Source organism: Ursus arctos, unplaced genomic scaffold (genome assembly GCF_023065955.2).
Source record: "Ursus arctos isolate Adak ecotype North America unplaced genomic scaffold, UrsArc2.0 scaffold_3, whole genome shotgun sequence".
Classification (NCBI taxonomy): domain Eukaryota; kingdom Metazoa; phylum Chordata; class Mammalia; order Carnivora; family Ursidae; genus Ursus; species Ursus arctos.
In genome coordinates this window covers 80,878,864-80,905,966 of record NW_026622985.1, presented here as the reverse complement: position 1 = coordinate 80,905,966, position 27,103 = coordinate 80,878,864, and the positions used below count along the sequence as shown (strand labels likewise).

The window sequence follows — 27,103 nt, the reverse complement described above, 5'->3', positions numbered from 1 at the left end:
CTTCTTCCTCATGTCTACTGTCACTTCCTTAGCACCACAGATGTTTCTTAGCACAACTACCTCTTAACCGATCTTCGTGCCTCCATCCTTGACAACGATCCTGTTCGTTCTCCAGAATGCTGCCAGAGTGAGCTTTCTAAAATGGAAGGATGATCCCATCACTTCTCCTTAAACTTTCTCCAGTGATTCCCCAATCATCTGGACCAGGGTTTCTCAACTTCGGCACCTGTTGACATTGTGGGCCAGCTCATCCTTTGCCGTGGGGGACTTCCCTGTCATTCTGGGATGTTTTGCAGCATCCCCGGCTTCTACTCACTGGGTACTGGTAGCATCCCCACCAGCACCACCCAGTTCTAGAATGTCTGCAGACACCGACCATTGTCCCCGGGAGTAGCGGGAGCAAAATTGCCCATTTAAGAACTAGTCATCTACAGGAAAAAAAAAAAATCCAGGTTTCTTAGTGTGGATACAAGGCCCTTTAGGAACTGCTGTCCCTGCCTCTTCAGCCTCATCTGACTCCACCATGTCCCCTAATGCTCTAGGTCTACCCAGAAACCCTGCGGCTTCCAGCCACTACTCCTTTAGCTTGACTACTTTCCTTGGCCCTCAGATTTCGGCCCAGAAGTCACCGCTCAGGACATAGTTCTTGACTCTTGGTCAGGATCAGGTGCCAATCTTGCAAGCTCCTGTTGCACTCCCTGCTTCCGTCGCCTTTTCATCATGCAGCATGGTATCTCCTTGTTGGCTTCTTTTCCTTCCCCACACCGCCGGGAGCTGTGTGGCTCTGTGTCCTCAGCACAGCGGCTCACTCCTGCAGTAAATGTTGCCTGAATGGTTAGTGCTTAGTAAGGCTTTGTTCAATGAATGAATAGTCCTTGAAACAGCTTCTTTTCTCGGCTCTTGCACTTTCCACAATTCCACCCTGTTTACGTAATTGAAAAAAGCCAGTTGGTCAGTAGGTCAAGAAACAGTCACCCCCCCCAAAGCAAAAATTTTAAGGAGAAAAGTATGGCAGTTGCATAAAATCTACGGTAGTCTGCTTCGAGTGAAGCAGAGAGTTTTACGTTGTGGTTGGCACTAGAAAGTCAGGAACGAGAAGTGGGTCCAAAATGGGAAAATGTAAAAGAGACACTACATTTTTCTACTGCAGCATATGGATTTCTCATTAGTCTCTGTAAGGGAAAACCGGGGGCGGGAAGGGTCCGGCGACTGCAGCTGTCCACACTCCCTCCCCCCATCATTCCGCTGCCACCACACCTGGTCCCCAGAGACACCCTCACTTCTTAGCTATGTTGGCTTAGGTATGGACAAATCCCCTTGGTTCAGCAGAGACTAGCCTGGAGTTTTTCAAAAGACACTTTGCTAGGAAACTAGTGCAAAACAAAACAAAACAAAAGTAAAAACAGGAAATAGCATATAGAAATTATGAAAGTACAGAGTACCCAAAAATAAATAAATAAATAAATAAATAAATAAATAAAAGGCAGAAAATTCCTTAGACTAAGATAACGGTGGAATTCTACTATTAGCTTTTCTTGACTCAGTTTACCAGACACATGTTTTCCCTGGTGTTTTGGTTTACATTTTTGGTTTTTTCGTTTTTGTTATGATATTTGCCTTTCTTTGGGGGACCTTATTCTAAAGTTCCCCTTTTCAGTCTTTACATATTTCCCTTTTCTCACTTAAGAATCTTCTCTGTCTTCATCTAGAAAGGAGTTAGAATTGGTATTAGAGTCAGTTTCTCTTAAAGATAGCAGGTTACTGGTCAGAAGTAGACCGGAGTTTTCCAGTCTTTCTCTAGGAATAAAATAGCTCAGGGGTTCCACACACACATCTGAGGCCCAAAGCTAAGTGTTCACTTGCCTGGAGGAAAATGGAAAACACAGACAATGTCATGAGTTTTGTAATAACACTAAAGGACCAATCTTTTTATTCTGGGATTTTTTTTTTCTTTCTTACTTTTTAGGTATTAAAATGGCAGATGGTAGTTACGAGGTTTTGTGCTTTTTTTTTTTTTTAATGTCCTTTCTTGGCAAAATTAAAAGTTGATTGTTCTCTATAGGTGCCCCCAGTTTTAGAAAATTCTTCCTGGTCTCTGAAATCTAAAACTCTGGTCAGCAGAACATGTTGTAGTTAACTGCGTTTTCAAGGGCAAATGATATGGGTTTTAAAGTTTAGTGTTCTCCACCTGATTTTTTTCTTCTTCTTCTTTCTTTCAACCAGTAGAGCATGCAACTCTTAATCTCGGAGTCATGAGTTCAGGCCCCACATTGGGTATAGAGGTTACTTAAAAAAATAAATAAAAATAATTTTTAAAAATAATAATAATAAGGTTTGGTGTTCTCTTCCAAGGAATCAGGTGATTAGTATAACATACTCTGCACTCTATTTTTTTTTAAAGATTTTATTTGTCAGAGAAAGAGAGAGCATGAGAGAGCACAAGCAGGGGGAGCGGCAGGCAGAGGGAGAGGGAGATGCAGACTCCCCGCTGATCAAGGAGCCCAGTGTGGGACATGATCCCAGGACCCTGGACTGAGGCAGACGCTTAACCCACTGAGCCACCCAGGCGCCCCTAGACTCTGCATGCTAGATGCTCATTTGTTGACTGCATATCAGCAAATGTGCCTCCCAGCTGCTAGGTCCCAGGTGAATACAGATTTGAGTAAGTCACTGTCCCTGCCTTGGAGGAAATCTAGAGAAGCGCGGGTTATAAACAATGACACAGGATATACTCTGGAGCCAGGCAGAAGAAAATGCCCGATTCCACCTCGGACAGCTTGCAGAGAAAGTAAGGTTCTGCCCAAGGACAAGTTCTAGGCAGACGTTTGCTGAGCCTGGAGGCTTGAGTGAGCACAGCAAGTTAGGGGAGCACTCGGGCAACGTCCACGTGGGAAAATGTGTGAGAGGGGCGGAAGATGAAGCCGGAAAGGTTTTAATTTCATGTTCCACAGCTGCCTGCAGCTGAGCGTGCGATGTTCAGACTTGTAGGCTAGAAAAAGGCCTGAGCAAGAAAGCTATACCTTGAAATGTCAGGTCACCAGCCATCCCTCACTTCGATGGCTTTCACAAACGCCCCTGAAGCTTAATTTGCGTAAATGTCTTGTGCTTGGACTTAGAGTTCACTCCCAGAGTACAGGACAAGGGAGACCTGACGTTGCCATTTTTTGATGACCACGAACTTGCCCTGGGCCCATGATGAGCCTCGGCTGCCCCGAGAGCAGATGCCATCGTAGTAACATGTGTGGAGCCTCAGACTCCAGGCAAGCAGCAGGGGGGGGGCTGCCAAACCGGGTCCTGGGTCCCAGTGCTACTTTCCAGGGGAGAGGTGGATACCATCTGGAGGGTGGCCGGAGGAGATGGCCTAGACATCATCGTACAAAGAGTAAAACAAAAAAGAAGGGCGAGAGAGCTGCCTTTAGTTATTTTAACAGATTTCTTGAGGCACGGGTTGGAGGGTGTCTTATTCTGGGTTGTGACAGTGGATGGGATGGAACTTAGAGGGAGACTAATTTGGCTCAATGTCATAAATAATCTTTAAGAGTTGTGGCTTTTTTTTTCTTTCAAATTACGTAGTGCTATGAGAGTATTTTGACAAAATACAGACATATTTTGACACAAACAAGATAACCTCTTCACCTGTGGAGACGAAGAGTCCTCGATAGAAGGGACAGTTGAGCCCCTTCCTTCTTTAAGTTTGATGACATTTTAGCATCTGTTCTCTTTTTTAAATACCTGATTCTTTCCCACCTTTGTCACCCTTGTTCAGACATTGACTCAATTAATTGTGAATTCTCTTATTTTTTTAGTATCTGACCAAAAGGATACCACAAAACCCAAGGTATCAGCATATCAAGTCAAGACTGGATACTGGTGAGTAAATATTAGAAAATTAAAACTTAAAAAAAAAAATCCAATAACAAATTACTGGCAGGAGCCAGGCTGCATGCCTGCTGTCAGTCAAAGCTCAAAGTTTCTCATGTTTCTCACCCCATGGCCTTCCAGGCTCAGGCTTTATCTTTGAAAGCTTTTTTTTTTTTTTTTTTCCAGATTATAAGTAAAAACTTCCATTTACATAACCTAGCTTCTTATCAATTGAGAAACTGATGAAAACCTTGTTCAATAAGTTACGAGGCTAGGCTAAATAACTATCAGGGGGGCGGACCTCTCTTTCGGAACACCTGAAGTATATTCCTTTAAACTCGGAGTAATAGATAATATTTGTACACATTTGTTCAATTCGGTACTTGCACAGTGCCAACTACATGCAAAGTTACAGACTACGGGACATAGAAAGAAGAATGTGAATTGTGACTTCTGCAGTCAAAGAGCTTAGATTCAAGTGCAGGCAGACAGACCTGAATAAGTAACTAAAATACCAGACAAAACTTCAATTCGTGCTTCGGTTCAGGTAAAATGAAATTGAAGAGTCGCATTGCTTATTTCCAAGCTCTTAACATTCTTCAGTGTCATGATGCAGACCCCTCCCCAGGTCCCAAGTGGATTTGCAGGCTTGTGAGATTTTGATTTCTTATCTCCTTCGGTTTTTCTATATATATATATATTTTTTTAAAGATTTTATTTATTTATTCGACAGAGATAGAGACAGCCAGCGAGAGAGGGAACACAAGCAGGAGGAGTGGGAGAGGAAGAAGCAGGCTCATAGTGGAAGAGCCTGATGTGGGGCTCGATCCCATAACGCCGGGATCACGCCCTGAGCCGAAGGCAGGCGCTTAACCGCTGTGCCACCCAGGCGCCCCTCCTTCAGTTTTTCTACTGTTTAAAGTCAGCTGTGGCAAATCCATTGTGTTGGGATGGTTTTGCTAGTGGATTGGGGCACCACATGCCTTTGGCAACGCTGAATTTGCCATCAGTAACCTGAGGACAACTGAGGAGATGTAGACGAGATACTGACTTGCTTTAAATCTTATTTAATTTTGTCTTTCCCTTCCTCCAGTCTCCTTCGAAATTACTGTCTTCCATTATGCAAGTTTGCTCATATAAAATGGACTTCAATTGAATGTTTTAAATGAACCACCTTTGCAGATACAATTTCTCGGGACCTTTCTTTCAGACATTTCCAAGCTGTACAGATATTTATCCTTGCAAATATCCTGTTTGATGGGAGGTAGAAAATTTTATCTCCGTTTTTGAGGAGGAGGAAATTGTGGCACAGAGATTGTGTGATTTACTTGAAGTTCAATAAAAGGAGACAGAACGAGGATTAGAATGCAGGGTGAAGAAGTCGATGGCGCACCAGGAGACCTGGTGTGAAGCCTGGCCACTGTCTCTTCGGCCAGCTGTCCCAACTTTTCCCCCAGCTTCATTCCTTCTACCACAAATGCCTTCAACTTCTCCATCTCTACCTGCCTTCCCCCCCCGCCCCGGGCAACTGCACTTGTGACCCACTCTTCTGGAATAAGCTACTCTGTGAAGAAAGCACTTTGATTAAAAATGCCATATATTTTTTTCTGAGGGGTCCAGATAACATTTAAAAGACAACTATAAAGGAATGCATTTCTTTTAGAACCTTCTTAAAATGAAAATTTTTAAGAGCTGAGGTTTATTTCAGATAGGTAGGGTTTTTTTCCGGGAAATTGAATTGGGATTTGTGAATGAAAACCCATTTCTTTCCCTTCAATTCCTCAATTCATAACCAAAATTTGACTTAATAATAAATAGTACCGGAAATTAATTTCAATTTTTTAAAAATTGAGATACTTAAGTCTGCTTTTGATAATTCATAGTAATTGCCTATAGCCTTTTATATCCTTGGATTTTTAAACTAGTGTTTTGCTAATTAAACTTTTTTTTTTTTAAGTAATTGTGGATTTGCATAGAATTTTAAGAAATCATACAGAGAGGGGTGCCTGGGTGCCTCAGGTGGTTAAGCATCTGCCTTTGGCTCAGGTCATGATCCCGGGGTCCTGGGGTCAAGCCCCACATAGAGCTCCTTGCTCTGAGGGGAGTCTGCTTCTCCCTCCCTCTCTGCTCCTCCTGCTTATGCTCTCTCTCTCTGTCAAATAAATAAATAAAATCTTAAAAAAAAAAAATCATACAGAGAGATTCCAATGTACCCTTTACCCGGTTTCCTATAGTAACATCTTATGGAAACTATACAGTATCACAGCCATGATACCGACATTGATACGTACAAGTCTAGATACAGAACATTTCCAGCATGGGGAGGATCCCTCATGTCCTTTTAATGGCATATCCACTTTCTACCCTCACCCTCTCCTTAATCCCTGACAACCACTAATCTGTTCTTCAATTTTATAATTGTCATTTCACAGATGCTGTTAATAAATGGAATCACACAATATGCAACTTTTTTTTTTTTTGAATTGGCTTTGCACTCAGCATAATTTTGGGAGGATGCATTCAGGTTGTTGCATTTATTAGTTGATACCTTTTTATTTACTGAATAGTATCCCATGGTATGGAAGTGCCACAGTTTAACCATTTATCTGTAGAAGGACATCTGGATTGTTTCCGCTTTTTAACTATTACAAATACAGGTGCTATAAACATTCATGTTTCGATTTTTGTTTGAATATAAGCCTTCATTTCTCCCGGATAAACGCCCAGAGGTGCAATTACTGGGTCACATGATAGTTGCATTTGCAGTTTTTTAAGAAACTGCCAAACTGTTTTCCAGAGTAGCTAGACCATTTTACACTCCTACCAGCAATGAATGAATGCTGCAGTTTCCCCACATCCTCACCGGCATTTGGTGGTGGCGCCATTTTTAATTTTAGCCATTCAGATAGATGAGTGGTGGCATATCACTGCAGGGTTTTGTTTTTTAAAGATTTTATTTATTTATTTGACAAGAGAGATCGAGAGAGAGCACAAGTAGGCAGAGTGGCAGGCAGGGGAAGAAGGAGAAGCAGGCTCTCTGCTGAGCGGGGAGCCCGATGTGGGGCTCAATCCCGGGACCCTGAGATCATAACCTGAGCCGAAGGCAAACGCTTAACCGACTGAGCCACCCAGGCGCCCCATCTCGTTGCAGTTTTGATGTGTGTTTCCCTAATGGCTAATGATGTTGAACAGCTCTTCACGTACTTATTTGCCATCATCTGTGTATCTGATTCAGTGAAGTATCCCTTCATGTCTTTTGCCTGCGTTCTAATTGGATGGTTTGCTTTTTGACTTGAGTGCGGAGTGTTCCTGATACATCCTACCTGCCGGTTCTTTGTTGGATACATGGTTTGCAAATATTTTCTCCAGTCTGTAGCTTGTCTTTTCCTTCTCCTGACAGGGTCTTTTGAAGTGCCTAAGTTTTTAATTGTGGTGAAGTCCACTATATCAGTGTTTCCTTTTCTGGGTCATGCTTTTGCTGTCAAGTCTAAGAACTCTTTACTGAGACTAGATCCCAGAAATTTTCTATCAGGGTTTTTTCCAGAAGTTTTATAGTTTTAGGTTTTACTTTTAAGTCAACAATACACTTGGATAAATAAATTAAAAAATTAAGAAAAAAAGGGGGCATCTGGGTGGCCCAGCTGGTTAAGCGTCTGCCTTTAGCTCAGGTCATGATCCCAGGGTCCTGGGATCAAGCCCCACGTCGAGCTCTCTGCTTAGTGGGGAACCTGCTTCTCCCTTTACCGCCTGTTTGTGCTCCCTCTCGCTATCTTTCTCTCTCAAATAAATAAAGAACAAAAGTATTAAAAAAAAAAAAAGCAAACAATACACTTTGAGGTAATTTCTATACAAGATATGCAGCTTAGATCAGAGTTACCGTTTTGCTTACAGATGTCCAGTTGCTCTAGCGCCATTTGTTAAAAGACTGCCTTTCCTCCATTGAACTTTGCACGTTCGCCTTTCTCAAAAACCAGGTTGGCATATTAACGTGGATCCATTCCTGAGTTCTCTCTTCTGTTCCCTTGATCTATGTGTCTAACCTGACAGTATCTCACAGGCTTGATTAAAATTGGTTAGACTGATTACTCCCACTTTATTTTTCTTTCCAAATTATTTTAGCTATTCCAATTCGTTTGCTTCTCCATGTAAATTTTAGAATAATCTCATTTACATTTACCAAAAAAAAATACATTGCTCTGATTTTGATAGGAGTTGCATTGAGCCTATATATCAATTTAGGAAAAACTGGCATCTTTACTATGTCGAGTTTTCCAATCCATTACTATAGTACAGTAGTCCCCCCACCCCCCATCTGGGATTTCACTTTCCAGTTTCAGTTACCCACGGTCGTCCGCAGTCCGGAAGCAGACACTCCTCCTCCTGATGTATCTCAGAAGGTCAATAGTAGGGGTGCCTGGGTGGCACAGCGGTTAAGCGTCTGCCTTCGGCTCAGGGCGTGATCCCGGCGTTATGGGATCGAGCCCCACATCAGGCTCCTCTGCTGGGAGCCTGCTTCTTCCTCTCCCACTCCCCCTGCTTGTGTTCCCTCCCTCGCTGGCTGTCTCTATCTCTGTCGAATAAATAAATAAAATCTTAAAAAAAAAAAAAAAAGAAAGTCAATAGTAGTTTCATGCCACGTCACGATGCCTCTGTCATTCACCTCACTGCTCATCATGCTGGCATTTTATTATCTCACATCATCACAAGAAAAAGGGTATAAGATGTTTTGAGAAACAGGGAGACCACTTTCACATAACTTTTATTGTAGTATGTATTAAAATTGTTCTTTTTTATTATTAGTTATTGTTGTTAATCTCTTACTGTGCCTAAGTTATAAGTTCAACTTGATCATAGGTATGTATGTATAGGAAAAACATAGTGTATATACGGTTTGGTACTATCTGTGGTTGCAAGTGTCCACGGGGGGACAGTTTGCAGCATAAGTGTCCTGTCCATGTTTTGTTAGATTTACTCCTAAGTATTTCATTTTTTGTTTAGCAATTGTCAATGGTATTGTCTTTTTAATTTTGGTGTCATTGAGTTCATTGCTAATGTATAGAAATACAGCTGATTTTTGTATATTTCTCCTGAATCCTAGGACTTTGCTAAACTCACTTATTAGATACAAGAGGAGCTTGTTTGTTTGTTTGTTTGTTTGTTGGGGTTTTTTTTTGGTAGATTCCTTGGGCTTTTCTCTGTAGACAGCGATGTCATTTACAAAAAGGAGGTTTTATTTATTCCTTTCCAGGCCGCATATGTCTTTTATTCCCTTTTATTGCCTTACACTGCACTCACTAGGACTCCCAGAACTGTGTCAGATAAGAGTGATGAGAGTGAATATCCTTGTCTTTTTCCTGATCTTGGGGGGAAAGCATTTAGTCTCTCGTCATCAAGTAGAATGTTAGCTGTTTCTGATTGAGGAAGTTTCCTCCTATTCCTATTTTTCTGAGAATTTTCCATCATGAATGCCTGTTGAATTTTAACAAATGGTTTTACCGCATCGATTGATATAATTATATGATTTTGTCTTTAGCTGGTTAATATGGTGGATTACCTTGATTTGCAAATATTGTAGTATTGCTGCATCCCTGGACTAAACCTCACTTAGTCATGGTGTGTAATTCTTGTTATATATTGCTCAATTCTAGTTATTATTTGGCTAAAGATTTTTGTGTCTATATTAATGAGGTACATTGGTTTGTAATTCTTTTGGGGGGGGTTGTCTTTGTCTAGTTTTAATACCAGGGTAATACTGGCATCATAAAATGAGTTGGAAAGTATTTCCTCTTGTTCTGTTTTTGGGAAGAGATTGTGCATTGTGAATTGTACATTTTAAAACGGGCGCCTGGGTGGCTCAGTTGGTTAAGCATCTGACTTTAGCTTTTGGCTCGGGTCACGATCTCAGGGTTTTGAGATTGAGCCCTGCATCGGGCTCTGTGCTGGTTGTGGGGCCTGCTTGAGATTCTCCCTCTCCCTCTGCCCCTCCATCCCCCACCCCACTCCCACTCATGCTCTCTGTCTCTAAAAAAAATTTTTTTAAATAAAAGGGTGACTTTTAGTATGTGTAAATTATACCTCAATTTAAGAAAATAACACACCCATTGGAAAAACAGATTAAATAGAAAACAAAACAAAACCCTGGTGTTAATTACTCCCACTTTATTTTTCTTTACAAATTATTTTAGCTATTCCAATTCCTTTGCTTTAGCTGTGTCCCACAAATTTTGATATGTTGTATTTTCATTTTCATTCAGTTCAGTGTACCTTTTTATTTCCTTTGAGACTATCTTTTTTGACCCATGAATTATTTAGAAGTGTGTTGTTTAGTTTACAAGTGTTTGGAGATTTTCCTGTTATTTTGATTTCCAGTTTGATTCCATTGTGTTTGAAGAACACACTGTTTGGTTTGATTTTTTTTTTTTTTTAATGCACTGATGGGGGCGCCTGAGTGGCTCAGTTGGTTAAGCGTCTGCCTTCGGCTCAGGTCATGTTCTCAGGGTCCTGGGATTGAGCCCCATGTCAGGCTCCTTGCTTAGCAGGGAGTCTGCTTCTCTCTCTCCCTCTGCCCCTCCCCCTGCTCGTACTCTCTCACTCTCAAATAAATAAATAAAATATTTTAAAAATATCTTTAAAAAATACATTGATGTTCATTTTATTGCTCAGGGTATGGTCTATTTGGCATATATTTCATAGGCACTTGAAAAAATGTCCATACGCATATTTTTGCTTTCTGTATTCTTCTTTCCTGAGGTTTCAAGGTTCCTTCTTTTCCTTTTCCTTTCTTTTTTTTTAATACTTTTTTTTTTTTTAAGATTTTATTTTATGTAGTCTCTACACCCAGTGTGGGGCTTAAACTCACAACCCCAAGATCAAGAGTCACACATTCCACTGACTGAGCCAGCCAAGTGCCCCTACTTTTCCTTTCTGATTAGAGAACTTTCTTTAGCTGTTCTTTAGGGCAGGTCTGCTGGTAAACACACTCTCTGAGTTTCCCTTCATGTGCAAAATGTCTTGATTTCCTTTTATTCCTGAAAGGTATTTTCTCTGAGTGTGGGAGCCTAGGTTGACAATTACTTTCTTTAAGCGCTTGAAAAATACTGTGCCACTTTCTTCTGGCTGCCATGATTTCTGATGAGGAATCTGCTGTCAGTTGAACTGTCTCTCCCATACAGGTAAGGTGTTTTTTTCTCTTGCTGCTTTCAAGGATCTTTTTTTCTTTAGTTTTCAGAAGTTTGATTATGATGTATCTCGATGTGGGTTTCTTTGGGTTTATCCTGTTTGGCATTTACTGGGCTTCTATGTACTTCTGTAGGTTTATGTTTCTTGTCAAATTTGGGAGGTTTTCAGCCATTATATCTTTGAGTACTCTCCTGTCCCCACCTCCTTGATCCTCTTTGAGGTGCTTTGATGGCACCTCATCATAGCCCAGCAAGGATGGAAATCAAGCCCCGCCTCCCACCCCCTGGACCTTTGCTGACAGGTGAAGGTGGTGTTTGGTTGGAGTAAAGCAGTTATTGTCTGACAGTTTTCTGGCTTGCTAAGCTGCCCCTTCCCCAGTCCTTTGGGTAGGGACAGCAATCTTTTGTTGGAGATTTTTTTTTCCGTCTGTCCATTGGTGTTTCTGGGTTGCTGGCTTCTTTATAGCTTCAGATATGTGAGGCAAACAGACACAGACAGACAAAACAAAAAACCAGGTAACTCAACTATCATGCCATTTCTTGGGTCCTGAGGTCCCTACCCAGTCTGCCTTCCTCTCTCCAACCTATCAAGTCTTCTTCTATATTTTATACATAATGTCCGGGTTTTTGTTTTGTTTTTTTTAATCAATCTTTTTTATAATTGCTATGTTATTTTCTTAAACTGAAGTCTAATTTACATACCATAAGATTCACACTTTTAACCTTTTAAGCAGTTCAGAGGTTTTTAGTACATTCACGAGGTAGTGACACCATCATCACTCTAATTACAGAACATTTTTTTTGTCATCTCAAAAAAAGCCCATATCCAAGAGCAATCACTTGCCATTCCTTACTTTTTCCAGTCCCTGATAACCACTGATCTACTTTCTGTATCTATGAGTTTGCCTATTCTGAACATTTCGTATAAATGGAATCATGTAATATGTGGCCTTTTGTGTCTGGCGTCTCTCACTTAGCATAATGGATTCAAGGTCGGTCTATGTTGCAGCATGTATCAATACCTCATTATTTTTTACTGCCAAATAATATTCTGTTGTATAGATACACTCCTCATTTTGTATATCTGCTTATCAATTGATGGACATTTGGGTTGTTGACACTTTTTGGCCATAATGCTGCTGTAAACTTTAGTGTACAAATTTTTGTGCAAACATATGCTTTTAATTCTCTTGGTTACATACCTAGGAGTCACATAGGACCGTATGTGGTGACTCTGTGTTTCATTTTTTGAGGAACTGCCAAACTGTTTTCCAAAGCAGCTGCACCACTTTGCGTTCTCACCAGTAATGCAGGAGGGCTCTTTTCCTCCACATCCTTGATGATGCTTGTTACCGTCCCATCATTTTGATTATAGTCATCTTCGCGGAGATGAAGTGGTATCGCATTGTGGTTTTGATTTGCATTTTCCTCATGACTAATGATGTTGAGCACCTTTTTATGTGCTTACTGGCATTTGTGTATCTCCTATAGAGAAATACCTCTTCAAATCATTGGCCCAGTTTATACTCGGGTTTTTTTTTTTCTATTGCTGTGTTATAAGAGTTCTTTTACATATTCTGGGGACTAGACCCTTATCAGAAATATGATTTGCAAATACTTTCTCCCATTTTGTGGGTTGTCCAGTGTTTTTGTTGTACTTAGCTGGAGGAGTAAAGTACATCTACCTCATCTTCCTGGAGTCAGAAGTCTCCCAAACTAGTTTTGTAATAGCTTTTGGAAGGGCCAAAGTGTACTTCATTGCTTAAAACTCAAAAGTATTTTAAAATCAGTGTGGGAGAGAAATCTTATCCTAGTGTTCGATTTTTTTTGTTGTTGCTTCAAACTTAGAAATTATTTTAAAGTCTGTTTCAGGGGAGGATTTTATTTTAATGTCATTTTTCTATGCATTTTTGTGACCTACCTCCCTGTGTATTCAGAGAACGTTTCCACTTGGTGTGCCATGGCCTACTGGTTATGTGCCATGATACATGTCCCATTAGCTCTCTGGGTAGCCACTGGGGCCGGGGGAAGCCAGCATTTACACCAGTGTTTTGTTCAAATATTATCACTTATATGTGTGCCAACAGGTGCAAAGGGTAAGGAGTCCCGGTTAAGAGAGCACAAGAGTAACCTTATAGCCCCGGTGAGAGTAAGGAGCCCCTTTCTATGGTATGTTTTTAAGCTCTGCAGTCAGAGCAGTGGAAATAGGCACAGGTATGAGTGAGCATTCCTCATTTCTAGGCTAAATAGATGGGTCTTTAATCTTTTCTTACCAAACAGTGAGCAATTCAGAGTTAATCACAAGAAATCAAGAATTGCGTGGTATCACCAGTCTTCACCCAAATCACCTCCTGAGTTCTTCGAAGACTGCTGTCTTCTTCCTGGGTAAAGATTATTTTTGATTTCTATGCTTCTGACTCTACTTCTCCTATAAACTCAAGACACTGCTGTATAGCCACAGCTAGAAGTAGCAGAATCATTTTGAACTTCAAATATTTCTTTTGTTCCATAGGTGCCTGGGTGTCTCTTACCAGCTCCCCAGCCTTGCCAGACTGTGCCATGAATGGATTATGCTTCTGACGAAATCCCTGACGGCGTTTTGTTCGGTCTCCACCGCAGGGTTCTCGTGTATTCTCGAGCACCCTCTCTGGGTTTCGTTCTGCAGCACCGCAGGCTGGTGAAGGGACACTTTCCAAACCACAGGGCTCTCCCTTTGTCAGTGTCCTGCACTCTTTCATCGCCTGCATTAGCCTCTCATTTCAGTCTCTATCCAATCTTATTTCAAATGTCTTCAGTTTTGTAAAATTCTGTAGATTTTTCTCCACTGCATCTCTTCTAGCCTTATTTTTAATTTTTTAAAAGATTCACATTACTCTTAACTCCACACAAACGAGTCATTTCCTTTTTGTCTTCTTTAGTCTCTACTTTGCTGAATATTTGCTAATAGCCTTGATCTTAAGCACTCAAACTCATTACAGACTAGGTACTCTTCACTTTTATTTGGTGTTTAATTCTGTTTTTTATGTCAAAGGGAGAAATGTATGTGAAAGCCTTTTATAAACCAGAAAGCACTATCCACTCATATAACTTATTGAGATTAACAAAGGACCCACTGTGCCTCTTTTCACGCTTTCTGCTCCTTCTGAGCCAAAAGAGCTTCTCCGTAGAGGAGGGAAATATTGAAGGAAAATAAAGCAATGGAGTTGTCTCTTAGCAACTGAGTTCGTGCCTTATAAATCTTGCCCACTTTAGATTACTGCTGCTCAAAATCACTTGCTTTCCTTACTGGCTCAGTGCAAACAATGTTATTAAATTATAGGAAAACAAAGGGAAAAAAAATCTAACGAATGAGTCACTCCGTTTATCGATTGTGCTCTGTCTTGCATGGCACTATTGATAGAGTTGACTTGTCTCTTTCTCTTGATTCTAATTGCAAAACATAGACATATATTTATATATATATTATATATATTATATATTTTATATTATATACTTTTTATATTTTATATATATATATATATCTTTTGTTGTAATTTAAATTATAAACTAAGTAGAAGCTAAATACCACCTTATACATTTCGAGGTTACCTGAGTCTTGAAATACTATGGATGTCACATAGATAGTACATGACATATACTATAGTTAATAATCAAGTTGTGCATAGCTTAAAGAAAACGAGGTGTCCAAAAACTCAAGCCAAATTGGGGTGTGATAATTTGTGTTATAAAATGATTCATTATAAGGATTCTTCAGATAGATCTTCATAGTATATTTCGCTTAGCAAATAATTCCAAGTACATTTTATGCTACACAATGGAAGAGATAAAGATTGTGTGTGTGTGTGTGTGTGTGTGTGTGTGTGTAAATAGTCTTTGGCTTTCAGTATCAGAAGGTGGATAAGACGTGCACACAAATAAGGCAGTACAGTGATAAATGCCTTGTGAGTGGTGAGCTGAGTGCTGTGGAAGTTCAGAGGAGGGAAAGGTCACTTCCAGCTGGGTGAGCTATTATGATTACATGGACAAGATGGCATGTTAGAGAACAGAAGACTAACGGAGAGTTTGTCAAGTTTAGTAATTAAGGCAAGATTGAAGAGGCAGGTAAAACGTTGGCGCCTTCAGCTCTAGAACAAGGAGTTTCAACTGGAGTCGGGAAGCCATGGGGAGCCACTGACTTTTTTTTTTTTTTTAATCAAAGTCTTGTCTCGGAAAATTTATCTAGCAATAATGTGTAATTTCAGTTAAAAAAGAACTGGTTTGCTGATAGTCTTTTAAGCTCCTTTTGTATGAAACAAAGCTGCATTTATAAATAAGCCAATTATAGAATTGATTCATTTCCCGTCTTTTTAAAAGGTAGTCAAAATCCTATTTTCAGATGCAATTAGATCCAGTAAGATAAGCTGCGTAGTTAAGGTATAAGCGTTCTATGCAGTGGGGCAAAATACTACATTTCATACTTTCTAAAATCATTTTTAAGGCGCTTTTGTGTCAGCCAGCCTCACGTCTTTCTCCAGCTGAAACAATGTGGAAATCCTCCATTTTCTCTTCCCCGCCCCCCCCCACTTGGATAGAACGAATGTCTATAATGAACAGACCTTCTTATCGTCCCCCTCTCACATTTGTTCGTAATTTTGCCAAATATTTGTATACCACTGCAAAAGATGGCGCTCGCCTGCCTTCTCCTTTGTGGGAGACACACACTGAAGGCGCGCGGGCCTACCTCACGGGGTCGGTGTGAGTGAAGTGCTGTGTAAATACTCGGAAAATGCGGAGAGTTGATTGATTGAGAAATGGACTTCAGCCGCTTTGCTAGTGGAAACTGCTCTAGACTGGAAGGCAATGTTTTAATAATAAAGACCATATAATAAGGCTGGCTATTGTTTTCCATGTGGGGTGTGCCTCGGGGAATTTAGAGCGTCACACGGGTCCCACCTGCTACTATTAGGGAAGTCACACTTCCTACGTATTTACCTCACAGGGAAATCATGTTTTTAAAACAGCACCACTAGAAAAGCAGGACGACAAACCAGGAGGTTGGGAACATGGAGCCCGGCTTAGCTCCTAATTTGCTGTGTCACCGAACAAATCAGTGATCTTTTTGTACCTCAGCCTTGATAAGACTGCCCGAAGCTGCCCGGCCAAAACAAGGTAACTGCCGGGTCAGCAACGCACAAACGTAGGGGACTCAGGAACACTTGTAACCAAAAGCTATTGTGTAAAATGGCTGAAGAATAAGATGGCAGGACACCGAAGAGCACACTGTTTGCCCTGTCTTCTTCCCCCATTGTATTGACCCGTGGGTTCCCACCTGAGGTCAAAGTGGCAGGGGAAGAGGGTGTGCGTTGAGGAAGAATTTGTGGTTCCCACTCTGGTCATTTCCAGCCTGAAGAACCTCAAAAAGATCATATTTGATTCTACTCTCAGTCTGTGGTGCTAGTTGGACCTCTTAGGCATTTTCAGTGTCTCTCCTGACAAGGCTCAGGCCTTCCAGCAACCCTGTGTCCCTCTGAGCTTTGCAAAGGCCACAGTCTAGCTCTAGGGCTACCACTGTGTCCCGCTGTCTCATCCTGATCCGAAGAGTGTGTGTCTTCAGATGGAAAGAAAGAATAAATAAATATATTTTTTTAACTCAGTGGAATTTTATTCCCTGATGAATTCATAAGTAAAGATATAATAATGACGTGATGTAAGTTGGTTTTTTTGAAAATGTATTTTGGGTTTCAGAGCAAGAATTTTCTCTCTCTACTTCTGACCTAAAAGATGAAGAAAAGCTCAGGCTTAGTCCTTAAAAAACATCAGTTTGTGCCATTAATTGGGAAGCACTTCTTTTATCTGAAGTTGGGATGGAATCTGACTAGCTCCTCCCAAAGCTTAAAAGTTAGGAGCACAATTTTAGAAATGAGACACTTTGAAACAGTTTCCCCCTTTTTTGCTGTATCTTTCGAATGCCAGGCAGAGCTTGCCGTATTGAATCAAATTGAAGCATGCCCAGTAAAAAATAATAGCCGCTGGCTTGGGAACTAGACCTTAGTTTGTTCGGAAACCAAAAGGATCCTGGCCCAGTTTTAGTGTATGGAAACCCTCCAAACCACCTTGGCTGGCCCCTAGTATTGTACAACCAGGCTGCAGAACACGAGGGCTCCGTGCTCTCTGCAATGGTGGGAATCTGCTCTTTCTTAGCAGATCAAATCCAGGGTGAATACCAGCGCACAGACTGTGTGGTCTAGTTCAGGCTGCAACCTCAGCACGAATCGTTGAAGACCAAGTTCAGGAGAGCGAGGGAAACCACAAAGACTAAGCAGAGAGCAAGGGCTTGCTTGGGTAGCCACAGCGGCACATTTTAGACATTCAGAGATCATTGCTTCTTTCTTTCTCCTTGGCACGTCTTCCCCACAGAAAGGTTACGGGGGGAATAAAAGGAGGAGGAAAGCCTTGACTCGAAAAGAAAAAAAAAGGGAAAAAAATTATATAAAGTGATCATCTGTACGGCCTGAGACTTCTGTGTTTATTGGGTGTCTACCCTTTCAGTACATTTGGCCAATACTTTCCCCTTGATTCCTCATCATTTAAGGACGCTGTATAATCCAAAAGACGTGTTAATGACGTGTAGCCCATTTGCTTACCATGAGTCCGTAAGAACAGGATAAGAGGGCTTAGGGAATACTTGTACTCCATTCTGTTTTTAGAGTGTTAACTCATTTTCTTCCATTAAAAGCCTATCTTATTCTCTTTCTAGGGAACAGTATGACTAAATACACTGAGAAGCTAGAAGAGATCAAAAAGAGTGAGTAACACTATTGATGGTTTGGGATAATGGAGCCCTGAAGTTCTAGAAGTTGGTTATTAACAATCTTACCCCATCCCACAGCTGACAGGCACGGAAAGCTATGGGAGGCGGGCGAGCCTGGCGGGTGCCGAGGAGGATGTGGGAAACACCGTGTACCATCCCGGCCAGCGGCTGAATTGTCGCCTGAGGGCCGAGCTCTGCCCGACAGACATCCCACAGGAGATGTTAGTGTTGGAATGCAGAACGAGCTCTCTAGTTAGGAAGCAAGAGTCCGAGCTTCTAGTTTCATCGTACTGCAGTCTCCACGACCTTTTTCAAGGTCATGATCTTTTCTATCTTCTTCGTTTTCTCATTGCCCAAGATAGGAATAATATTATCTCTTACTTCATAACCTCCTGTGCATGTAAATTAGTCTAAGTTATTCATGAAAGACATCGACGGGGGGAGAGGGAGCGAGCTTAGTCTTAAAGTGGTGCTATGCTTATAAATTCATTGCAGTCTGCTTTCCCTTAATTAAAAATCATATTTCATGCACGTCCTTTTTACAAACTAATCGGCTTCAAAGATAAGCTGCTAGTCACCGAGTGCCTTGCCCTTGCACAAAATCATAATTTTTCAACCTGTGTCCAAAGTGTACACACCGAGGCTAGGATTAGAGAAGTAGAAACATCTGTTTCCTAGGATGGGTTTGCTCATCTCCTCAGTAGAAGAACACGGCGCGAGGGGACGGGTTCGCTAATGGTAGTAAGAGGCGCTCTGATGGTTCGCAGTTCAGAACTTCGCTCTGGTAATACACGTCCTTTGGGAAGAGAATATTACAAACCCAGAATTCACCGGAACTTCTGTTTTTGTAACGCGGTGTAACGCAGGGCTTTTAATTTAAATGATAATGTTTCTGCTTCTTTTGAGTTGCTGCAGTGTGGAGAAACCCCAGCCAGCAGTGTGGACTTCAGAGCGCTTTAAGCCGACTCTGTTGGTTGCCCGTGTTCAGCTCTAAGGGCTGATGTTATAGACGTTTGGTTTTTCATGTGTAATGTCACACCATCCTTTTCTTCTTCGATCCTTTATATTAGATTTTGTAATTTTATTATATTTTACATTACATAAGTGTATATATATATATATATTTATTTAAGTGTATATTGCCATTTTAAACCATTTGAAAAAAATCTCATTTACTTACCCATGCTTCATTGTTGTCCTTAGTTCATCGACAGCAGGCAAAATGAAGCTGGCTGGCTTCTGTTTGGATTTGCAATCTCTTTTGCCTCTTCTCCATTCACAGCTTAGTGTAAGCTCACCTGTCCACACCAAAATCTGTCCCCTGAAAATGTCCCATTCCGCCCAGATTGCTGAACCCTGTTTTAAACATTGCTTAAAAGCACAATGTGGTTTCTCTAATATCTAAACTTTAAATGGAGCTTGTCTCCCCACCCTCCACCCCATCCCCCACAAAATATCTCTAGAATAGAGTCCTTGAAAATGTTTGCTTCCCTCTTCAGAAGTTTTGGACTTCCTTTTAGTAAGACAAGAGACTCCTCTCCCCTTGTTTCACACACTTTGTGCTGATTCCCTGACTAGAATTACTTCAGATTCTGATTCGAGATCTACATTTTGGAAGCTATTTCCTTCTCTTTTCCCATTTTCTGTTGTAGACGTTCTTTTGGGTCAAAAGGGAGGAGAATATCGCCTTGTTTCATGACACCCTAGACCCATCACTTTTCTCGGGTTACCTTAGATGCCAGGTCTTTCTGTGAAATCACAAACCTTGCTCTGTTACTTCCTTTGAATTTGTCTTCCACTGTGAGCCCAACTTCCCTTTGCTAATAACGTGTTTTAACAGAACCCTGAAAACGCAGAATTCCTTTGTAATCTGAATATTCTTTCTACTCGGTCTCGGGAAAATAGACACTCTGTGTCTATTGACTGCTCACAAAGCCTATTCTTGGCTTCTGGTGGTTAGATGACACTAGCTGGACCCAGTGTGAAGCATCCTAGATAGTCAGGTCTCTGTCCTTCCAGTAACTCGAGAGAGCCAGACTGGGACTCCAGACTTACCGGAGAAGCAAAACTTGATAACGTATCTGAAACTAGGATTTTCTGTCTCCATCCCAGGGTTTGGGAGAAGCGACAGTAGCAGAAGCTTCCATTCTTAAAGCTCTGGTCGCCCTTGCAAGGACAGACCGACAGAACTTTCCAAGTCATCCTTTTTTATAAACTTTAAAACTTACTAGTAAAACGTCTAGTTTGATCTTTTATCTCTGAGTAATAATGTCAGAAAGTCCTAATGATGGCTGTCCTTCTAAACAAGAACCAGGTATGTAGAGTTCAGGCTCGAATGTGCAGCGGGATGCCTAGCGCCTGTGAGAGGATACTAGACATGCCAGTCAGTAGAATATAGTAGAGCCTGTTTTTTGTTTGAGATCATTTCTACTTAGTCAAAGGGGATTTGAATGTGTGCATTTTGTGCTGGGAATGTGAAGAAGTGGAGAAGTATTTCAAACTATGTAACCATACCAAAAGAATATCAGTGGAGAAATGCCACAGTGGAAACTACTTGAAAGCCGTTGACTCTTTTTATTGGCTGATTTATTGCCATTGTGATTTATATAAACGACTTTTGGTGGGCAGATTGTTGGCAATTGAGAGGAGACTGTAGTTATTCATGTGCACTTTTGAAAGCTTCTGCCCAGCCCCTTGGGTCTGCATCCTGGCCGTTCTTAGAATCTCCTTTGCATCTAGGTTTGTTACCTTATTGTATCCAGAAGAAGCTATTCTGAGAATTTTCTAGAAGTAATGGTTAGTTATTAGCCACATGGCTCTCCTTGAGACATCTGAGAACAGAGAAGTTTGAATCCTTTGTAACAAAGCGTCTCAATATATTGACAGAAATCTAGGTTTTAAAGCACTGTTATTTCCTGACTCTAAGTCCTAAGGGGTTACGGTCCACCAAGCTGACGTTAGCCTCCAAAGAATCCGTTCTGTGTTGGTTTTTGGAAAATTCATGGAAATGATTAGTAACACCAGGTAAATAATTTTAAATACCTTTAATCCTTTCCTTTGTTGCTAGGAGTCTCGGTTTATGCGACTTCTATACTGTGAAGGCCATAGTAATTATCCACCTAACCTTTAGTAATTTGGAAATAATGAGGAAGTACCTAAGGAATCATGGCCGCCAATACGAAAATGTAGAAGGGAAGTAAGGGTGGGTGGGAGTTTGATTTTGAAAACTCTTCAGAATTGGCCGTCATCTTCAGGAAATTTTAAGGAAGCTAATTTTTAGCATGCCTCTGTGGGACAGATACGAGGTCAAGGGAGATCGGCTAAATTTTAAAAGACTGTTCTATGTGATAAGAAGAACTGTTAACAAGTGCAGAAGTGCCCCCATGTCTCAGGACGGTCAAGATGGCGCCGAATAAATATTGATGTTTCAGGATGATTTTTTTAAATTGTGGTAAAAAAACCTCCACAGAACATAAAATTTACCGTCTTCGCCATTTTTAAATGTGACACTGCTGCACGACGGATCTCAGGAAATTTTTCATCTTGGAACACTGAGTAGGTGGATTTTTACTGAAGTGGAGTGGTGGAGGGAGAAACTGATAGAAAAGATCATCAGGACCAGGCATAACTTTGTGCCCAGCATGGTGGGGGGGGGGGCGCGGGGAGTGTTGCCCTGTGTCTCCAGTATAATTTGTAACCTCAGGAACAGAACCGTTCTCCCTTCAGGGCAGAGTTAGGATAATAGGGCTTGAATGTCTTACCAGCTGTTTGACCTGGGGCAACTGAGCTTCTCTGGGTCTCTGTCCTCATTTGCAAATTGCAGACGGGTTATTCCCTGCTTTGTTCTGAAAAGGATTTAAAGTGGCTTACAAAAATGCGTGCAATACAACAGTGGTCAAAAGAAAGACAGCAGAGTAAAAGGGAAAAATGGTAAGCAGAGAGAATAAATGCGAGGGGTAAAGTCAAGAGACACAAAAGAATGGCTTGTAAATTCAAATTTAAGCTTCCTACCGGGGAAGGCCAAGGAGGGGGGTTGATAAAGAGGTGATAAGAATGTGTGGCGCTTAATTTTGACCATACCGTGAAGATCATATATGAGATAGTATATGTAAAAGCATATAAATCACTTGAAAATCACACCATATAACGACGACTAGAAAGAATGAGTACCTCTAAGAAAGAAAAATATACCTAGAAAATTATTTGTCCTATCCTGCTTTTCAGATTACAGATACAAAAAGGATGAGCTTTTCAAGAGACTAAAAGTTACAACTTTTGCCCAGCTGGTAAGTTGAACGATCCTCCATTGGAGTAAAGACTCTTTTGTGCTTTTATGTGAGTATCTGTAAATTCCACGGTGGGTAGTGTTTGCAGAAGGGTTTCTCTGATTCTTTACATTTCACCTATGGAAGGATTGATGTGTGGTGTGTGCTCATTCAAGGGTAGTATGAACAGTCTTCCTTGATAAGAATTTTATAAAGCAACGTGTACATTCTACCTTTAAATCATCACACTTAGGTTTGTTTAGGTTATATTTTTTCCTTGCGTGCTTTAATTTAATATTTAGAATCTCGACTTCTGGTCTCTGGATTGTTTGGACATTTTTCTCCGTGAAACCAGGTGATTGCCATGGGCTGTTTTGTTTTGGGAAAGTCACTTTCTTCTTTCATTTGAAAATTAGGGACGAAGTGTCTCTCTAGCCCCCAAACATGAATTTCACTGAGGTACCTCAGGGTGGATCTTGGGTCTTAGGAGCTGAGCTCCTAAGTGAAAAGTGCTTTAAAAACTGTATGTAGGTATTCAGTGTTGTGATAAATATATTCATAATTACATTTATGTCTTCATTGCATGTAGAATTGTTGATTCAATTCTGTCATTGTAAGTACCGTGTGTTGAGACTGAAATACATGATTATCTATTCACTTTTCTTGTCCTAAATTGTCCTTTTGGTCTTTTCAGGTTAGTATGTGATGTTTTAAATGAATTTTTTTTTCTGGAACTATCATCTGCAGTATGATTACTCCTCCCAAAATAAGGAGATTTAGTCTCCAATGCAGGACACTAACAGTTCCTTAAACCAAGAGATCTTTGATGTTTGATGTTTGCTCATCTTTTATAAAAGACAGAAGTGCCGCTGTTTAAAGACGAACATACGTGCATCTGTACATTTCATTCTTTCTTCTGTCAGGTCATCCAAGTTGCTTCCCTATCTGATCAAACACTGGAAGTGACAGCTGAAGAGATTCAAAGGCTAGAAGGTAATGAGAATTGAGGATGTGGGGCAAATAAACGATTGACCGTTTGACTGAAGTTCTCACCCTGTCCGCCTTTGCTGTGCTGTTCACAGGGAATTGGGACTTTGATGGATCTATTTGTAATTAGATTGTTACCCTCCGAGAAATGCTGTCTGGTGCTTTAATTGTTAATTCTTATTTCTTTTCAAAAGCCATCTGGTTTTCTGGCTCTAACACTCGTAGTTTTAAATGTTTTTGATGTGTTTAATATACTGATTACTTTTTTTCCGACAAATATTTTTAGTGCCTTCTCTATATGCACGGGTCACCGTATTAGGTGCTAGGAGACTAGAAAGACGAAGAACGCCCAGCTCTGCTTACATGGAGCTGGTAGCCCCGTGTGTGCACGGTGAGTGCTGGCTGAGGAGTGCGACAGCAGAAGCACAAAATCACGAACACGCAGAAATTCATAATGGAGGACTGGAGAGGCGCCATTGTTTGTTGAATATATATTGCTAAGTAATTCCCTCAAGTTTCCTTACTTAATCTTATCAAAAACCCTAGAAGGTACACTTTAGAGATGAGAAGCCCAAGCCTCAGAAGTTAAATTACTTGCTCAAGGTGATAACAGCCAGTAAGGAATGGTGGCAGGAGACAGAGCCAGGAGTGTCCAGTAACAACCAGTGTCTTTGCTATGGGAGTTCTGAGGAAGGAAAGGTAGTTTCCAGTTAGAAAACTGAGGTAGACTCTCTGAAAGGTTTCGACCTGGGCCATAAAGGAGGGTAGAATCCCAACAGGTGCAAGTGAAGGGTGAGGTTCTTGCAACCAGAGCAAAGGCATGTGGAGAACGAGAAGCTCCAAGCGAGTTTGGTGAATGCGTCATCCGGCCTGGTGGCCGTCGGGGGGAGGCATGGGCGCTGGGCTGGAGGTAAGGGTAGGAAGGTAGGCTTCTAGCTCCGGGTTTGCCTTCTGAAGTGCCGAGTCGAAACATAAAACTTCTTAGTTGTACTCTCAGGAAAAGACTACACAGAGTTAAGGTCTTTATTTTACCCTGAGGTACTCAACCATCAATGTGTGGCTGGTTACTGAAGGGAAACGTGTTCTGTGAAGGTCGATGGAGGCCAGGAACTTGACTTCTGATTTCAAGACAACTTTCTCAGGAAGTCCAAACCCTGGTTTTGTGCAACTTAACTGTCATCTCCCTGGGCTTGTTTTTGTTAGGGAGGATGAAGAGCATCTGACAAAGAGGGGAATTTATCTTTGACAGATGCCTCTCACACGGCAGAGAAATAAGGGCTCTTTGTAACAGAGATAATTGAGTCTCCTCATAGAAGTACTCCCAATTTTAACCTGGTTATATAAGTACCTGGATTTGGTCCTTTAATTCATTGCAATTGCAGCACCGGAACATATGGGCACATGCAATTTTCTCTTCTGAGATGAATTTGCACAGCAAAATAGGCTCTTGTAAAGTAGGACACCATAATGTGTGAGTAATATTAGTGTTTTTCTAGTGCTCTACACAGAATAATAACTCACTCAGGAATGCCTGTAGAACAGATTGTATGCATATTGGCTATTTTTGAAGGAATAAAAAATCTTTTGTAATGTTTATTGTTTTTTCCCCCTGACTTAAAAGTGTATTTCTAGAAAATTAGAAAACTGCAAAAAATATATAAAGTTAAAATAATAATCCTTGCTAACATTTGGCTCTAGTTTCCCCCTATCTAGCTGCCCACCCAAATCCATACTCTTTGTGTATACTTTTGAATTGTGTTGTTTCAAATTAACATTTTATCATGCATGCTATCCTGTGTCATTAAATGGGCTTCAGAAGCTGAATTTGAAGGTTGTATTGTCGTATAATGCCTGTCCTGTGGAAATACCACAATTTATTTAATTATTCTCCTATCGGACATTACAGTTTTCCTAATTTTTCACTTTTATAAAACAGTGCTGTAATGTAAATACATAAACTTTTGTGTACTTCTTATTATTCCCTGAAGATAAATTGTGGCAGATGGTCCAAGGGTGGAACCATTTTAAGACGCTCGATGTTGATTCCACAGTATCTCCAGAATGGTTCTTCCTGTTTGCATTCCCAACAAATAAATGAGAAGACCTGTTTCTCTTCATCCTAGGCAATGCTGAGTAATTATGATTTTTGCAAATGTTTGCCAGTTTGATAGAGGAAAAGTGATAATTTTCCTTTGAATCTCTCTGATCATAAAATAGAGCTTCGTGTATGTGTGTGTTTATTGGTCATACTTATTTCTTCTTCTGAGAACATTACACGTCCTTCCCCATTTTTTTTTCCTCATGGAATGTTCATCTTTGACCGATTTGTGAAAGCTCTGCGTATTAGGATATCTTCAAACATTGGAAACCAGTACAGCCTCGAAAATGGATGAGAAAAAGCTTTACTTAATGACGCGGAACAGTTTTCAAGCTGTATCATTAAGTAAAAATAAAACAACAACAAAACAAAAAACCAAAGTGTAGAACAGTTTGAATGGCATTCTCCTGATATGTGAAAAGGGGAAGAAATAAAATAGATGCAAAAGTCCGTAGTCGTTTTATTTCTGGAAGGAGATAAAAATCTGTGAGGGTAGCTCCCTTGGGAGAGGAGGCCTGAGGGCCTGCAGGTCTGCTGTGGGAAGGGACTTCCTTTCCATATTAATAGTTTTATCTTGTTTGCATTTTTACCTTGTGCTCAGGATCTTTTTTCAATTAAAGCACCAGTTAATTAAACAACTCTGTAAATTAAGTGTATTAACCTTTCCTCATGCATCTAGGTCATAGATATTTTTCCTAATTTGTTACTCAGCTTTTAATTTTCTTCGTGTTGGTTTTTGACATACACAAGGTTTGCATTTTTACAAGATTAAATCTATTAGCCTTTCATGTTGTGTTTTCCTTTTTTGCCTTAGGCTCATAACATCCAAAATTAAATAAACTATTCACCTGTATTTTCTTCGATTAGCTTGCTTGGTGGTTTTGTTGTTTGTTTGTTTTCCTACATCAATCTATTGGTTAATGTTTTGGTATATGATGGGAGGGGGGTCTTTTTTTTTTTTTTAAGATTTTATTTATTTATTCGACAGAGATAGAGACAGCCAGCGAGAGAGGGAACACAAGCAGGGGGAGTCGGAGAGGAAGAAACAGGCTCCCAGCAGAGGAGCCTGATGTGGGGCTCGATCCCAGAACGCCGGGATCACGCCCTGAGCCGAAGGCAGACGCTTAACCGCTGTGCCACCCAGGCGCCCCGTGAGGGGGTTTTCTAAATTCTATTTTTCTAGATAGTTGGCACAATATCCCACCACCATTTATTCAGTTGTTCTCCCTTTACGCACTGGTTAGTGATGTTACCTTTAACATATATATTAGCTTTTTATATATATGCTGGGGGCTGTGTCTGTGTTCTCATATTCCATTGTTGTGGTTTGTGGTTCAGCATTGTTTTGATCATTTATCTTTGCAACATATGTTACTATTCGCTAAGGCATAGTCTCTAAGTTACCCGTATGTATGTATGTGTGTGCGTGTATATATTTTATATAAACATATAATATTTATATACATATAATATTGTATATATTTATAAATAATATTTTATATATATATAAATTTTTTTCCTTCTCATCTTTAAAATCCTTTTACGCTTTTCAAAAATCCCATTGGGATTGTATTAGGGTTAAAAATTAAGTGTGGAAAGGATTAACATCGTTTCACTTTTAGTCACCGAGTCAGGAATGTGACAGTACATCACTGTCTTCATTCAGATTGTCTTTAATGTCTCTTAAGTAAAATTTTTATAAGACCTGTAAAGGACATAAGCTTTTACGGGTCCTTTACATGTCTTAATAGGCTTATTTTCGAGGAGAGCGTATCTTATATTTGCAGTTGTTACTGTAAAGGAGATGCTCGTCATATTCCTTTCTAATTGGCGTATAAGAAAAGTGGTTTGTTGGTATTTCTTTTTTTTTTTTAATCTAACCACATACTTATTTCCCTTATTCTCATAGCATTCTTCTGAAGTT

The 27,103-nt window shown here is 40.5% G+C and overlaps 1 protein-coding gene across 3 annotated transcripts in view; it reads left to right on the top strand.

Annotated features, from left to right (window-relative positions):
- CEP41 (centrosomal protein 41) overlaps positions 1–27,103 on the top strand; it is a 46,461-nt gene that overhangs the window by 9,817 nt on the left and 9,541 nt on the right. Inside the window, exons 1-5 of one of the 3 annotated variants that reach the window (XM_026511152.4) lie at positions 13,624–13,754; positions 16,040–16,187; positions 17,776–17,823; positions 22,054–22,115; positions 23,018–23,087. In XM_026511152.4, the coding sequence (XP_026366937.2) occupies positions 17,784–17,823; positions 22,054–22,115; positions 23,018–23,087 (172 nt within the window). In that variant the 5' untranslated portion in view covers positions 13,624–13,754; positions 16,040–16,187; positions 17,776–17,783. Of the gene's footprint in view, positions 1–3,806; positions 3,871–13,623; positions 13,755–16,039; positions 16,188–17,775; positions 17,824–22,053; positions 22,116–23,017; positions 23,088–27,103 lie in introns of those variants that run through there. The other 2 variants (XM_026511147.4, XM_057304167.1) reach the window with 2 other exon arrangements.